At 47.0% G+C, this 13,868-nt stretch overlaps 1 protein-coding gene across 7 annotated transcripts in view; it reads right to left on the bottom strand.

The window, feature by feature from the left end:
* Positions 1-13,868, bottom strand: part of LOC129846902 (transmembrane protein 65-like) — a 47,076-nt gene that overhangs the window by 24,584 nt on the left and 8,624 nt on the right. For all 7 annotated transcript variants that reach the window (XR_008758302.1, XR_008758304.1, XR_008758301.1 and 4 more), the window contains exon 4: positions 2,044-2,086. Coding sequence is in view for 1 of the 7 variants with exons in the window: in XM_055914710.1 (XP_055770685.1) it covers positions 2,044-2,086 (43 nt within the window). In the remaining 6 variants the exon portion in view is untranslated. The remainder of the gene's footprint in view (positions 1-2,043; positions 2,087-13,868) is intronic.

Raw genomic sequence — 13,868 nt, 5'->3', positions numbered from 1 at the left:
GCAATAGGACTCCACCAGGGACTGTACACAGTGTGACTGCAATAGGACTCCACCAGGGACTGTACACAGTGTGACTGCAATAGGACTCCACCAGGGACTGTACACAGTGTGACTGCAATAGGACTCCACCAGGGACTGTACACAGTGTGACTGCAATAGGACTCCACCAGGGACTGGACACAGTGTGACTGCAATAGGACTCCACCAGGGACTGTACACAGTGTGACTGCAATAAGACTCCACCAGGGACTGTACACAGTGTGACTGCAATAGGACTCCACCAGGGACTGTACACAGTGTGACTGCAATAGGACTCCACTAGGGACTGTACACAGTGTGACTGCAATAGGACTCCACCAGGGACTGTACACAGTGTGACTGCAATAGGATTCCACCAGGGACTGTACACAGTGTGACTGCAATAGGACTCCACCAGGGACTGTACACAGTGTGACTGCAATAGGACTCCCCCAGGGACTGTACACAGTGTGACTGCAATAGGACTCCACTAGGGACTGTACACAGTGTGACTGCAATAGGACTCCACCAGGGACTGGACACAGTGTGACTGCAATAGGACTCCACCAGGGACTGTACACAGTGTGACTGCAATAGGACTCCACCAGGGACTGTACACAGTGTGACTGCAATAGGACTCCAACAGGGACTGTACACAGTGTGACTGCAATAGGACTCCACCAGGGACTGTACACAGTGTGACTGCAATAGGACTCCACCAGGGACTGTACACAGTGTGACTGCAATAGGACTCCACCAGGGACTGTACACAGTGTGACTGCAATAGGACTCCACCAGGGACTGGACACAGTGTGACTGCAATAGGACTCCACCAGGGACTGGACACAGTGTGACTGCAATAGGACTCCACCAGGGACTGTACACAGTGTGACTGCAATAGGACTCCACCAGGGACTGTACACAGTGTGACTGCAATAGGACTCCAACAGGGACTGGACACAGTGTGACTGCAATAGGACTCCACCAGGGACTGTACACAGTGTGACTGCAATAGGACTCCACCAGGGACTGTACACAGTGTGACTGCAATAGGACTCCACCAGGGACTGTACACAGTGTGACTGCAATAGGACTCCACCAGGGACTGGACACAGTGTGACTGCAATAGGACTCCACCAGGGACTGGACACAGTGTGACTGCAATAGGACTCCACCAGGGACTGTACACAGTGTGACTGCAATAGGACTCCACCAGGGACTGGACACAGTGTGACTGCAATAGGACTCCACCAGGGACTGGACACAGTGTGACTGCAATAGGACTCCACCAGGGACTGTACACAGTGTGACTGCAATAGGACTCCAACAGGGACTGTACACAGTGTGACTGCAATAGGACTCCACCAGGGACTGTACACAGTGTGACTGCAATAGGACTCCAACAGGGACTGTACACAGTGTGACTGCAATAGGACTCCACCAGGGACTGTACACAGTGTGACTGCAATAGGACTCCAACAGGGACTGTACACAGTGTGACTGCAATAGGACTCCACCAGGGACTGTACACAGTGTGACTGCAATAGGAGTCCACCAGGGACTGTACACAGTGTGACTGCAATAGGACTCCACTAGGGACTGTACACAGTGTGACTGCAATAGGATGCTAACAGGGACTGTACACAGTGTGACTGCAATAGGACTCCACTAGGGACTGTACACAGTGTGACTGCAATAGGACTCCACCAGGGACTGGACACAGTGTGACTGCAATAGGACTCCACCAGGGACTGGACACAGTGTGACTGCAATAGGACTCCACCAGGGACTGGACACAGTGTGACTGCAATAGGACTCCAACAGGGACTGTACACAGTGTGACTGCAATAGGACTCCACTAGGGACTGTACACAGTGTGACTGCAATAGGACTCCACCAGGGACTGGACACAGTGTGACTGCAATAGGACTCCACCAGGGACTGTACACAGTGTGACTGAAATAGGACTCCACCAGGGACTGTATCAGCCCAAACAGACGATTGGTTTGATTGGCCTTTTCTTACCCGAGTCCAGCCAGGTCCGACACAAGGTTCCCCAGGGCAGCAGCTGCAGAGAGAGAAGAGAGGGAGGTCATGGTTCTGCCTGGGTGAAGGACTGGTTGATGACGTCAGAGGTTAAAGATCCATTAAAACACAAAACCCGGTGTAAAGTTGGGAGTTTAATTGTCGTACATGGAGTTATTTCTCCCTATGCTCCTGGAACAACACAAGGTGTGTGAACCAACCAATCCTCTATTCACACCTGACTGATTGTTAGAGAACTGGGTGTTTCGTAAGAGGTCAGTCATATGACTCATCATTAGACAGCAGGCTGTGTCTCTGACTCATCATTAGACAGCAGGCTGTGTCTCTGACTCATCATTAGACAGCAGGCTGTGTCTCTGACTCATCATTAGACAGCAGGCTGTGTCTCTGACTCATCATTAGACAGCAGGCTGTGTCTCTGACTCATCATCAGACAGCAGGCTGTGTCTCTGACTCCTCATTAGACAGCAGGCTGTGTCTCTGACTCCTCATTAGACAGCAGGCTGTGTCTCTGACTCATCATTAGACTCTGACTCATCATCAGACAGCAGGCTGTGTCTCTGACTCATCATTAGACAGCAGGCTGTGTCTCTGACTCATCATTAGACAGCAGGCTGTGTCTCTGACTCATCATTAGACAGCAGGCTGTGTCTCTGACTCATCATTAGACAGCAGGCTGTGTCTCTGACTCATCATTAGACAGCAGGCTGTGTCTCTGACTCATCATTAGACAGCAGGCTGTGTCTCTGACTCATCATTAGACAGCAGGCTGTGTCTCTGACTCATCATTAGACAGCAGGATGTGTCTCTGACTCATCATTAGACAGCAGGATGTGTCTCTGACTCATCATTAGACAGCAGGCTGTGTCTCTGACTCATCATTAGACAGCAGGCTGTGTCTCTGACTCATCATTAGACAGCAGGATGTGTCTCTGACTCATCATTAGACAGCAGGATGTGTCTCTGACTCATCATTAGACAGCAGGCTGTGTCTCTGACTCATCATTAGACAGCAGGCTGTGTCTCTGACTCATCATTAGACAGCAGGATGTGTCTCTGACTCATCATTAGACAGCAGGATGTGTCTCTGACTCATCATTAGACAGCAGGCTGTGTCTCTGACTCATCATTAGACAGCAGGCTGTGTCTCTGACTCATCATTAGACAGCAGGCTGTGTCTCTGACTCATCATTAGACAGCAGGCTGTGTCTCTGACTCATCATTAGACAGCAGGCTGTGTCTCTGACTCATCATTAGACAGCAGGCTGTGCCTCTGACTCATCATTAGACAGCAGGCTGTGTCTCTGACTCATCATTAGACAGCAGGCTGTGTCTCTGACTCATCATTAGACAGCAGGCTGTGTCTCTGACTCATCATTAGACAGCAGGCTGTGCCTCTGACTCATCATTAGACAGCAGGCTGTGCCTCTGACTCATCATTAGACAGCAGGCTGTGTCTCTGACTCATCATTAGACAGCAGGCTGTGTCTCTGACTCATCATTAGACAGCAGGATGTGTCTCTGACTCATCATTAGACAGCAGGATGTGTCTCTGACTCATCATTAGACAGAATGCACCTGAGCTAATAGAGAGAAAATCATGGTAAATGAGGTGCGACAGAGATAAATGTGAATTACCGTACAGCTGGTTTGTTAATGGATTTCATCTGCTCTTTCTGCTAGTTTGATGCTGAAAACAGTTTATGCACACTTCTGTCTCTCCAGAGACTGAGAGAGGCAGAATCCTGATCATGGCCCACAGGACTGATGTGTTTTACTGTGACTGACGGTGATGTGTTTTACTGTGACTGACGGTCTGAAACAATCATTGATCTGAATGTCATGGCAACGCAGGGTGGTTCAGGAGTCATGTAGGCTGTGAGGGACAGGGGTCTGTTTAACGTTAACATATTCCCATGTTAACACATTGCTCTATGTATTTCTACACCAAACACAAAATAATCCCTGAATGTCACATTAGAACGGCCCATAACAAAATTACTGTGTTGAAGATTAAGAACCAACAAAGGATCTAGAACCTAAAAGGTTTCTTTGGCTGTCCCCATAGGAGAACCCTTTGAAGAACCTTTTTTTGGTTCCAGGCAGAACCCTTTTGGTTCCAGGTAGAACCCTTTTGGTTCCAGGCAGAACCCTTTTGGTTCCAGGTAGAAATGTTTTGAGTTCCATCCCTTTATACAGAAGGTTCTATATGGAACCCAAAATAGTTCTATGTGGAACCAGGTTTCTACCGGTAACCAAACATGGTTCTCCTATGGGGACAGCCGAAGAACAGATTTTGGAACCCTTTTTTATCAGAGTGCAGTTACAGTAGTCTGAATCTAAAAACTAAATTGTGAAGATAGTGAATCTTTATTAGAGGAGAGAGAGAGCAGGACCAATTTAATTACAACTGTTTCAAGGTCAGCTGTCCGTAACTTATTTCAGCCCCAGGGTTCTGTCCCAAATGGCACCCTATTCCCTGTATAGTGCACCACTTATAACCAGGGCCCATAGGGTAGTTACATATAACCAGGGCCCATAGGGTAGTTACATATAACCAGGGCCCATAGGGTAGTTACATATAACCAGGGCCCATAGGGTAGTTACTTATAACCAGGGCCCATAGGGTAGTGCACTACATAAGGAATAGGGTTCTATTTGGAATGCAAGGCTGTAGCAGTACTGTAGCAGGGCTTCTGCAGGTTTTAGGCAGCCATCCAAAGAGAGAAGGAGAGAATGTGTACTAGACATATTTAACAAGATCAGAGTCTAATAAAAGTCCAAAACAACATCCATCATATTGAACAATTTGATAGTGAGAAGTACAATAGGCTACATGACCAGCTGGAGTTTAAATATAAATCCTTCAACTTCAGGTTGGATTTGACTGATAATTCCATTCCATGTGTCAATTAAAGCTGCAGACATGATTTATAATCCAATGTAGAATCCCCTGTGGACACTCAGAACTCCCAGAATCCCCTGTGGACACTCAGCACTCCCAGAATCCCCTGTGGACACTCAGCACTCCCAGAATCCCCTGTGGACACTCAGCACTCCCAGAATCCCCTGTGGACACTCAGCACTCCCAGAATCCCCTGTGGACACTCAGCACTCCCAGAATCCCCTGTGGACACTCAGCACTCCCAGAATCCCCTGTGGACACTCAGCACTCCCAGAATCCCCTGTGGACACTCAGCACTCCCAGAATCCCCTGTGGACACTCAGCACTCCCAGAATCCCCTGTGGACACTCAGCACTCCCAGAATCCCCTGTGGACACTCAGCACTCCCAGAATCCCCTGTGGACACTCAGCACTCCCAGAATCCCCTGTGGACACTCAGCACTCCCAGAATCCCCTGTGGACACTCAGCACTCCCAGAATCCCCTGTGGACACTCAGCACTCCCAGAATCCCCTGTGGACACTCAGCACTCCCAGAATCCCCTGTGGACACTCAGCACTCCCAGAATCCCCTGTGGACACTCAGCACTCCCAGAATCCCCTGTGGACACTCAGAACTCCCCAGAAATCTTACTTTATCATTTAGTTTCTCTGGTGTAGTTTTTGTACGGTATGTTCAGTACCGTTAAAACTCTCTTAGATGTTTGTCTAACTGTTTGAAACACAGCAGTGAGAAAATACGATTACAGACAGAGATATTCTCCTCCTTTATCCCCTCTGGTACTTTCATAACAGTGGGTGAAGAAACACTGTGTTCAAAGTGAAATTCGATCAAAAGTTGTTCTCTCTCCTTCTTTCCTTCTCTCCTCCTCAGATCAGCTGACACGTAGAGCTCTGGGTCCAGCCTGCTGTTAGTTACAGTAGAGCTCTGGGTCCAGCCTGCTGTTAGTTACAGTAGAGCTCTGGGTCCAGCCTGCTGTTAGTTATAGTAGAGCTCTGGGTCCAGCCTGCTGTTAGTTATAGTAGAGCTCTGGGTCCAGCCTGCTGTTAGTTACAGTAGAGCTCTGGGTCCAGCCTGCTGTTAGTTATAGTAGAGCTCTGGGTCCAGCCTGCTGTTAGTTATAGTAGAGCTCTGGGTCCAGCCTGCTGTTAGTTACAGTAGAGCTCTGGGTCCAGCCTGCTGTTAGTTACAGTAGAGCTCTGGGTCCAGCCTGCTGTTAGTTATAGTAGAGCTCTGGGTCCAGCCTGCTGTTAGTTATAGTAGAGCTCTGGGTCCAGCCTGCTGTTAGTTATAGTAGAGCTCTGGGTCCAGCCTGCTGTTAGTTACAGTAGAGCTCTGGGTCCAGCCTGCTGTTAGTTACAGTAGAGCTCTGGGTCCAGCCTGCTGTTAGATATAGTAGAGCTCTGGGTCCAGCCTGATGTTAGTTATAGTAGAGCTCTGGGTCCAGCCTGCTGTTAGTTATAGTAGAGCTCTGGGTCCAGCCTGCTGTTAGTTATAGTAGAGCTCTGGGTCCAGCCTGCTGTTAGTTACAGTAGAGCTCTGGGTCCAGCCTGCTGTTAGTTATAGTAGAGCTCTGGGTCCAGCCTGCTGTTAGTTATAGTAGAGCTCTGGGTCCAGCCTGCTGTTAGTTACAGTAGAGCTCTGGGTCCAGCCTGCTGTTAGTTACAGTAGATCTCTGGGTCCAGCCTGCTGTTAGTTATAGTAGAGCTCTGGGTCCAGCCTGCTGTTAGTTATAGTAGAGCTCTGTGTCCAGCCTGCTGTTAGTTATAGTAGAGCTCTGGGTCCAGCCTGCTGTTAGTTATAGTAGAGCTCTGGGTCCAGCCTGCTGTTAGTTATAGTAGAGCTCTGGGTCCAGCCTGCTGTTAGTTATAGTAGAGCTCTGGGTCCAGCCTGCTGTTAGTTATAGTGGAGCTCTGGGTCCAGTCTGCTGTTAGTTACAGTAGAGCTCTGGGTCCAGCCTGCTGTTAGTTATAGTAGAGCTCTGGGTCCAGCCTGCTGTTAGTTATAGTAGAGCTCTGGGTCCAGCCTGCTGTTAGTTATAGTAGAGCTCTGGGTCCAGCCTGCTGTTAGTTATAGTAGAGCTCTGGGTCCAGCCTGCTGTTAGTTATAGTAGAGCTCTGGGTCCAGCCTGCTGTTAGTTATAGTAGAGCTCTGGGTCCAGCCTGCTGTTAGTTATAGTAGAGCTCTGGGTCCAGCCTGCTGTTAGTTATAGTAGAGCTCTGGGTCCAGCCTGCTGTTAGTTACAGTAGAGCTCTGGGTCCAGCCTGCTGTTAGTTATAGTAGAGCTCTGGGTCCAGCCTGCTGTTAGTTACAGTAGAGCTCTGGGTCCAGCCTGCTGTTAGTTATAGTAGAGCTCTGGGTCCAGCCTGCTGTTAGTTACAGTAGAGCTCTGGGTCCAGCCTGCTGTTAGTTATAGTAGAGCTCTGGGTCCAGCCTGCTGTTAGTTACAGTAGAGCTCTGGGTCCAGCCAGCTGTTAGTTATAGTAGAGCTCTGGGTCCAGCCTGCTGTTAGTTATAGTAGAGCTCTGGGTCCAGCCTGCTGTTAGTTATAGTAGAGCTCTGGGTCCAGCCTGCTGTTAGTTATAGTAGAGCTCTGGGTCCAGCCTGCTGTTAGTTATAGTAGAGCTCTGGGTCCAGCCTGCTGTTAGTTATAGTAGAGCTCTGGGTCCAGCCTGCTGTTAGTTATAGTAGAGCTCTGGGTCCAGCCTGCTGTTAGTTATAGTAGAGCTATGGGTCCAGCCTGCTGTTAGTTATAGTAGAGCTCTGGGTCCAGCCTGCTGTTAGTTACAGTAGAGCTCTGGGTCCAGAACATCATGTCTTTCTACTGTTCCCTGAAATAGCCCTGCAGTATCTCAGTGAGAGGCTTCACAGTCTATTATACAGCAGAGCTATATGACCAGCAGACACAACTCCACATGCAACACTATACTGTATCTGAATTCATTTCCTCCACATGGATCACTATACTGTATCTGAATTCATTTATTCCACATGGAATACTATACTGTATCAGAATTCATTTATTCCACATGGAATACTATACTGTATCTGAATTCATTTATTCCACATGGAATACTATACTGTATCTGAATTAATTTACTCCACATGGAATACTATACTGTATCTGAATTAATTTACTCCACATGGAATACTATACTGTATCTGAATTAATTTATTCCACATGGAATACTATACTGGATCGGAATTCATTTCCTCCACATGGAATACTATACTGTATCTGAATTAATTTACTCCACATGGAATACTATACTGTATCTGAATTAATTTACTCCACATGGAATACTATACTGTATCTGAATTCATTTACTCCACATGGAATACTTTACTGGATCTGAACTAATTTGAACTGTGGTCAAAAATAGTAAAGGACCCAGTGAAATGCCAATGTCCTGTAACTGTTACCATACCTACATGTATAGTCACTTTAACCATACCTACATGTACATACTACCTGAATCAGCCTGACTAACCGGTGCTCCCTCACAGTGGCTAACCGGGCTATCTGCATTGTGCCCCAACACCTGCCAACCCCTCTTTTACGCTACTGCTACTCTCTCTCTGTTCATCATATCTGCATAGTCACTTTAACCATACATTCATGTACATACTACCTCAATCAGCCTGACTAACCGGTGTCTGTATGTAGCCTCGCTACTATTATAGCCTCGCTACTGTATATAGCCTGTCTTTTTACTGTTGTTTTATTTCTTTACCTACCTATTGTTCACCTAATACCTTTTTTGCACTATTGGTTAGAGCCTGTAAGTAAGCATTTCACTGTAAGGTCTACACCTGTTGTATTCGGCGCACGTGACAAATAAACTTTGATTTGTTAACCATAATCAAGAGAACAAAAGGTTTCCTGCTCAGATGAATTTATCTAAGGGGAAAAAGAAGATTGAGAGAATACCTAACAGAAAACAATCACAATACGTATGTTGTTGTCCCATAGAATAGACCAGCCATAGGGGATTCAATATGTTGTTGTCCCATAGTATAGACCAGCCATAGAGGATTCAATATGTTGTTGTCCCATAGTATAGACCAGCCATAGAGGATTCAATATGTTGTTGTCCCATAGTATAGACCAGCCATAGAGGACTCAATATGTTGTTGTCCCATAGTATAGACCAGCCATAGAGGACTCAATATGTTGTTGTCCCATAGTATAGACCAGCCATAGAGGACTCAATATGTTGTTGTCCCATAGTATAGACCAGCCATAGAGGACTCAATATGTTGTTGTCCCATAGTATAGACCAGCCATAGAGGATTCAATATGTTGTTGTCCCATAGTATAGACCAGCCATAGGGGACTCAATATGTTGTTGTCCCATAGTATAGACCAGCCATAGAGGACTCAATATGTTGTTGTCCCATAGTATAGACCAGCCATAGAGGATGCTGCAGACCTCATCTACCCCAGGATTCAATATGTTGTTGTCCCATAGAATAGACCAGCCATAGGTGATGCTGCAGACCTCAACTACCCCAGGATTCAATAGACTGACTCTGACAGACGTTTCCAGTTTCCACAGATCCAATAGCTTCGTTTGCTGCTGGTACCCATCCCAAATTCCATCAGGGCTCACAAATGGGAAGAGATTGAAGAAATCCGCTGACAGAGCAGTGTGTGTGTGTGTGTGTGTGTGTGTGTGTGTGTGTGTGTGTGTGTGTGTGTGTGTGTGTGTGTGTGTGTGTGTATGTGTGTGTGTTTCCTCAGATAGTCTCATGGTCTTCATATTACAGGTTCTGCAGCAAACAGTTTATATGGTGCTGATATCTGGTTCAATAACAGTTGGTGGTTCTCCTCTCCTCTCCTCTCCTCTCCTCTCCTCTCCTCTCCTCTCCTCTCCTCTCCTCTCCTCTCCCCTCCCCTCCCCTCCCCTCCTTTCCTCTCCTCTCCTCCCATCTCCCCTTACCTCAACCCCCCTCCTCTCCTCCCCTCTCCCCTCCTCCGCTCACCAAGTCCAGAGAAAGGGATGGGAGAGGGACACAGAATAAAATAGATAATTTTATCATTATATTCTGTATATCTCTATGGAGAGTGAATTATCCCCATCCTCCAACTGACAACCTTTAACTCCTTTGTTAAAGTCTCAGTTATCTCTGATATGTTCTCCTCTGCTAATCTCTCATTTATCTCTGATATGTTCTCCTCTGTTAAAGTCTCATTTATCTCTGATATGTTCTTCTCTGTTAAAGTCTCATTTATCTCTGATGTGTTCTCCTCTGTTAATCTCTCATTTATCTCTGATATGTTCTCCTCTGTTAAACTCTAATTTATCTCTATGTTCTCCTCTGTTAAAGTCTCAGTTATCTCTGATATGTTCTCCCCTGCTAAAGTCTAATTTATCTCTGATATGTTCTCCTCTGTTAAAGTCTAATTTATCTCTGATATGTTCTCCTCTGTTACAGTCTCAGTTATCTCTGATATGTTCTCCTCTGTTAAAGTCTCATTTATCTCTGATGTGTTCTCCTCTGTTAAAGTCTCAGTTATCTCTGATATGTTCTCCTCTGTTAATCTCTCATTTATCTCTGATATGTTCTCCTCTGTTAAAGTCTCATTTATCTCTGATGTGTTCTTCTCTGTTAAAGTCTCATTTATCTCTGATGTGTTCTCCTCTGTTAAAGTCTCATTTATCTCTGATATGTTCTCCTCTGTTAAAGTCTCATTTATCTCTGATGTGTTCTCCTCTGTTAAACTCTAATTTATCTCTGATATGTTCTCCTCTGTTAAACTCTAATTTATCTCTGATATGTTCTCCTCTGTTAAAGTCTCAGTTATCTCTGATATGTTCTCCTCTGTTAAAGTCTCATTTATCTCTGATGTGTTCTCCTCTGTTAAAGTCTCAGTTATCTCTGATATGTTCTCCTCTGTTACAGTCTCAGTTATCTGTGATATGTTCTCCTCTGTTAAACTCTAATTTATCTCTGATATGTTCTCCTCTGTTAAAGTCTCAGTTATCTCTGATATGTTCTCCTCTGTTACAGGCTGACGCCTCATTAATCTCTGATGTAGTATGACAGTTATGGTATGTTATATGTTATATGATGGTACGGTAGCTAGCTAGGCTATGGATGAGTCCCAAATGGTACCCTATTCCCTATATAGTGCACTACCCTACGGGCCCTGGTCAAAAGCAGTGCACTACCCTACGGGCCCTGGTCAAAAGCAGTGCACTACCCTATGGGCCCTGGTCAAAAGCAGTGCACTACTGTCTAGGGAACAGAGTGCCATTTGAGATGCACGGCCTCTCTGTCGTTTGGTTTCAAGAAGGCTGAATCATCCTGTTAAAATGGAAATGATCCCCTCTTGTCCTACAGTGAATGGCTAGGATATCGCTGTAGTCATTCAGACGACTGACGAGGAATATTACCATACACATGAATAATCATCATCAGCTATCTGTCCCTCTCTTCAGTGTCTGACAGTTAGCCAGACCAGGGGACAACTCATCATCAGCTATCTGTCCCTCTCTTCAGTGTCTGACAGTTAGCCAGACCAGGGGACAACTCATCATCAGCTATCTGTCCCTCTCTTCAGTTTCTGACAGTTAGCCAGACCAGGGGACAACTCATCATCAGCTATCTGTCCCTCTCTTCAGTGTCTGACAGTTAGCCAGACCAGGGGACACCTCATCATCAGCTATCTGTCCCTCTCTTCAGTGTCTGACAGTTAGTCAGACCAGGGGACAAACTCATCATCAGCTATCTGTCCCTCTCTTCAGTGTCTGACAGTTAGCCAGACCAGGGGACACCTCATCATCAGCTATCTGTCCCTCTCTTCAGTTTCTGGCAGTTAGTCAGACCAGGGGACACCTCATCATCAGCTATCTGTCCCTCTCTTCAGTTTCTGGCAGTTAGTCAGACCAGGGGACAACTCATCATCACCTATCTGTCCCTCTCTTCAGTGTCTGACAGTTAGCCAGACCAGGGGACACCTCATCATCAGCTATCTGTCCCTCTCTTCAGTTTCTGGCAGTTAGTCAGACCAGGGGACAACTCATCATCAGCTATCTGTCCCTCTCTTCAGTGTCTGACAGTTAGCCAGACCAGGGACAACTCATCATCAGCTATCTGTCCCTCTCTTCAGTGTCTGACAGTTAGCCAGACCAGGGGACAACTCATCATCAGCTATCTGTCCCTCTCTTCAGTGTCTGACAGTTAGCCAGACCAGGGGACAAACTCATCATCAGCTATCTGTCCCTCTCTTCAGTGTCTGACAGTTAGCCAGACCAGGGGACAACTCATCATCAGCTATCTGTCCCTCTCTTCAGTGTCTGACAGTTAGCCAGACCAGGGGACACCTCATCATCAGCTATCTGTCCCTCTCTTCAGTTTCTGGCAGTTAGCCAGACCAGGGGACAACTCATCATCAGCTATCTGTCCCTCTCTTCAGTTTCTGACAGTTAGCCAGACCAGGGGACACCTCATCATCAGCTATCTGTCCCTCTCTTCAGTTTCTGGCAGTTAGTCAGACCAGGGGACAACTCATCATCAGCTATCTGTCCCTCTCTTCAGTGTCTGGCAGTTAGCCAGACCAGGGGACAACTCATCATCAGCTATCTGTCCCTCTCTTCAGTTTCTGACAGTTAGCCAGACCAGGGGACAAACTCATCATCAGCTATCTGTCCCTCTCCTCAGTGTCTGACAGTTAGCCAGACCCGGGGACAACTCATCATCAGCTATCTGTCCCTCTCTTCAGTTTCTGACAGCCAGACCAGGGGACAACTCATCATCAGCTATCTGTCCCTCTCTTCAGTGTCTGACAGTTAGCCAGACCAGGGGACAAACTCATCATCAGCTATCTGTCCCTCTCTTCAGTGTCTGACATTTAGCCAGACCAGGGGACAACTCATCATCAGCTATCTGTCCCTCTCTTCAGTGTCTGACAGTTAGCCAGACCAGGGGACAACTCATCATCAGCTATCTGTCCCTCTCCTCAGTGTCTGACAGTTAGCCAGACCAGGGGACACCTCATCATCAGCTATCTGTCCCTCTCTTCAGTTTCTGGCAGTTAGCCAGACCAGGGGACAACTCATCATCAGCTATCTGTCCCTCTCTTCAGTTTCTGGCAGTTAGCCAGACCAGGGGACACCTCATCATCAGCTATCTGTCCCTCTCTTCAGTGTCTGGCAGTTAGCCAGACCAGGGGACAACTCATCATCAGCTATCTGTCCCTCTCTTCAGTGTCTGACAGTTAGCCAGACCAGGGGACAACTCATCATCAGCTATCTGTCCCTCTCTTCAGTGTCTGACAGTTAGCCAGACCAGGGGACAAACTGAGAGAATGTCTCAAATGGCTCCCTATTCCCTATATCCCTCAAACTCAACTCTGGTCCTCCAAGTCAGTTCCACTGCATGTTTTCATTGTTGCCCTCTAATCAGGGCCTGATTTAGACCTGGGACACCAGTCATTGTTGCCCTCTAATCAGGGACAGATTTAGACCTGGGACACCAGTCATTGTTCCCCTCTAATCAGGGACAGATTTAGACCTGGGACACCAGTCATTGTTCCCCTGTAATCAGAGGCTGATTTAGACCTGGGACACCAGTCATTGTGCCCCTCTAATCAGGGACAGATTTAGACCTGGGACACCAGTCATTGTTCCCCTCTAATCAGGGCCTGATTTAGACCTGGGACACCAGTCATTGTTGCCTTCTAATCAGGGACAGATTTAGACCTGGGGACACCAGTCATTGTTGCCTTCTAATCAGGGACTGATTTAGACCTGGCACACCAGTCATTGTTCCCCTCTAATCAGGGCCTGATTTAGACCTGGGACACCAGTCATTGTTGCCTTCTAATCAGGGACAGATTTAGACCTGGGGACACCAGTCATTGTTGCCTTCTAATTAGGAACTGATTTAGACCT

Source organism: Salvelinus fontinalis, unplaced genomic scaffold (assembly GCF_029448725.1).
Source record: "Salvelinus fontinalis isolate EN_2023a unplaced genomic scaffold, ASM2944872v1 scaffold_0643, whole genome shotgun sequence".
NCBI classification, from domain to species: domain Eukaryota; kingdom Metazoa; phylum Chordata; class Actinopteri; order Salmoniformes; family Salmonidae; genus Salvelinus; species Salvelinus fontinalis.
Note: the sequence above shows the minus strand (reverse complement) of the source record. Positions and strands in the feature narration are given on the sequence as shown.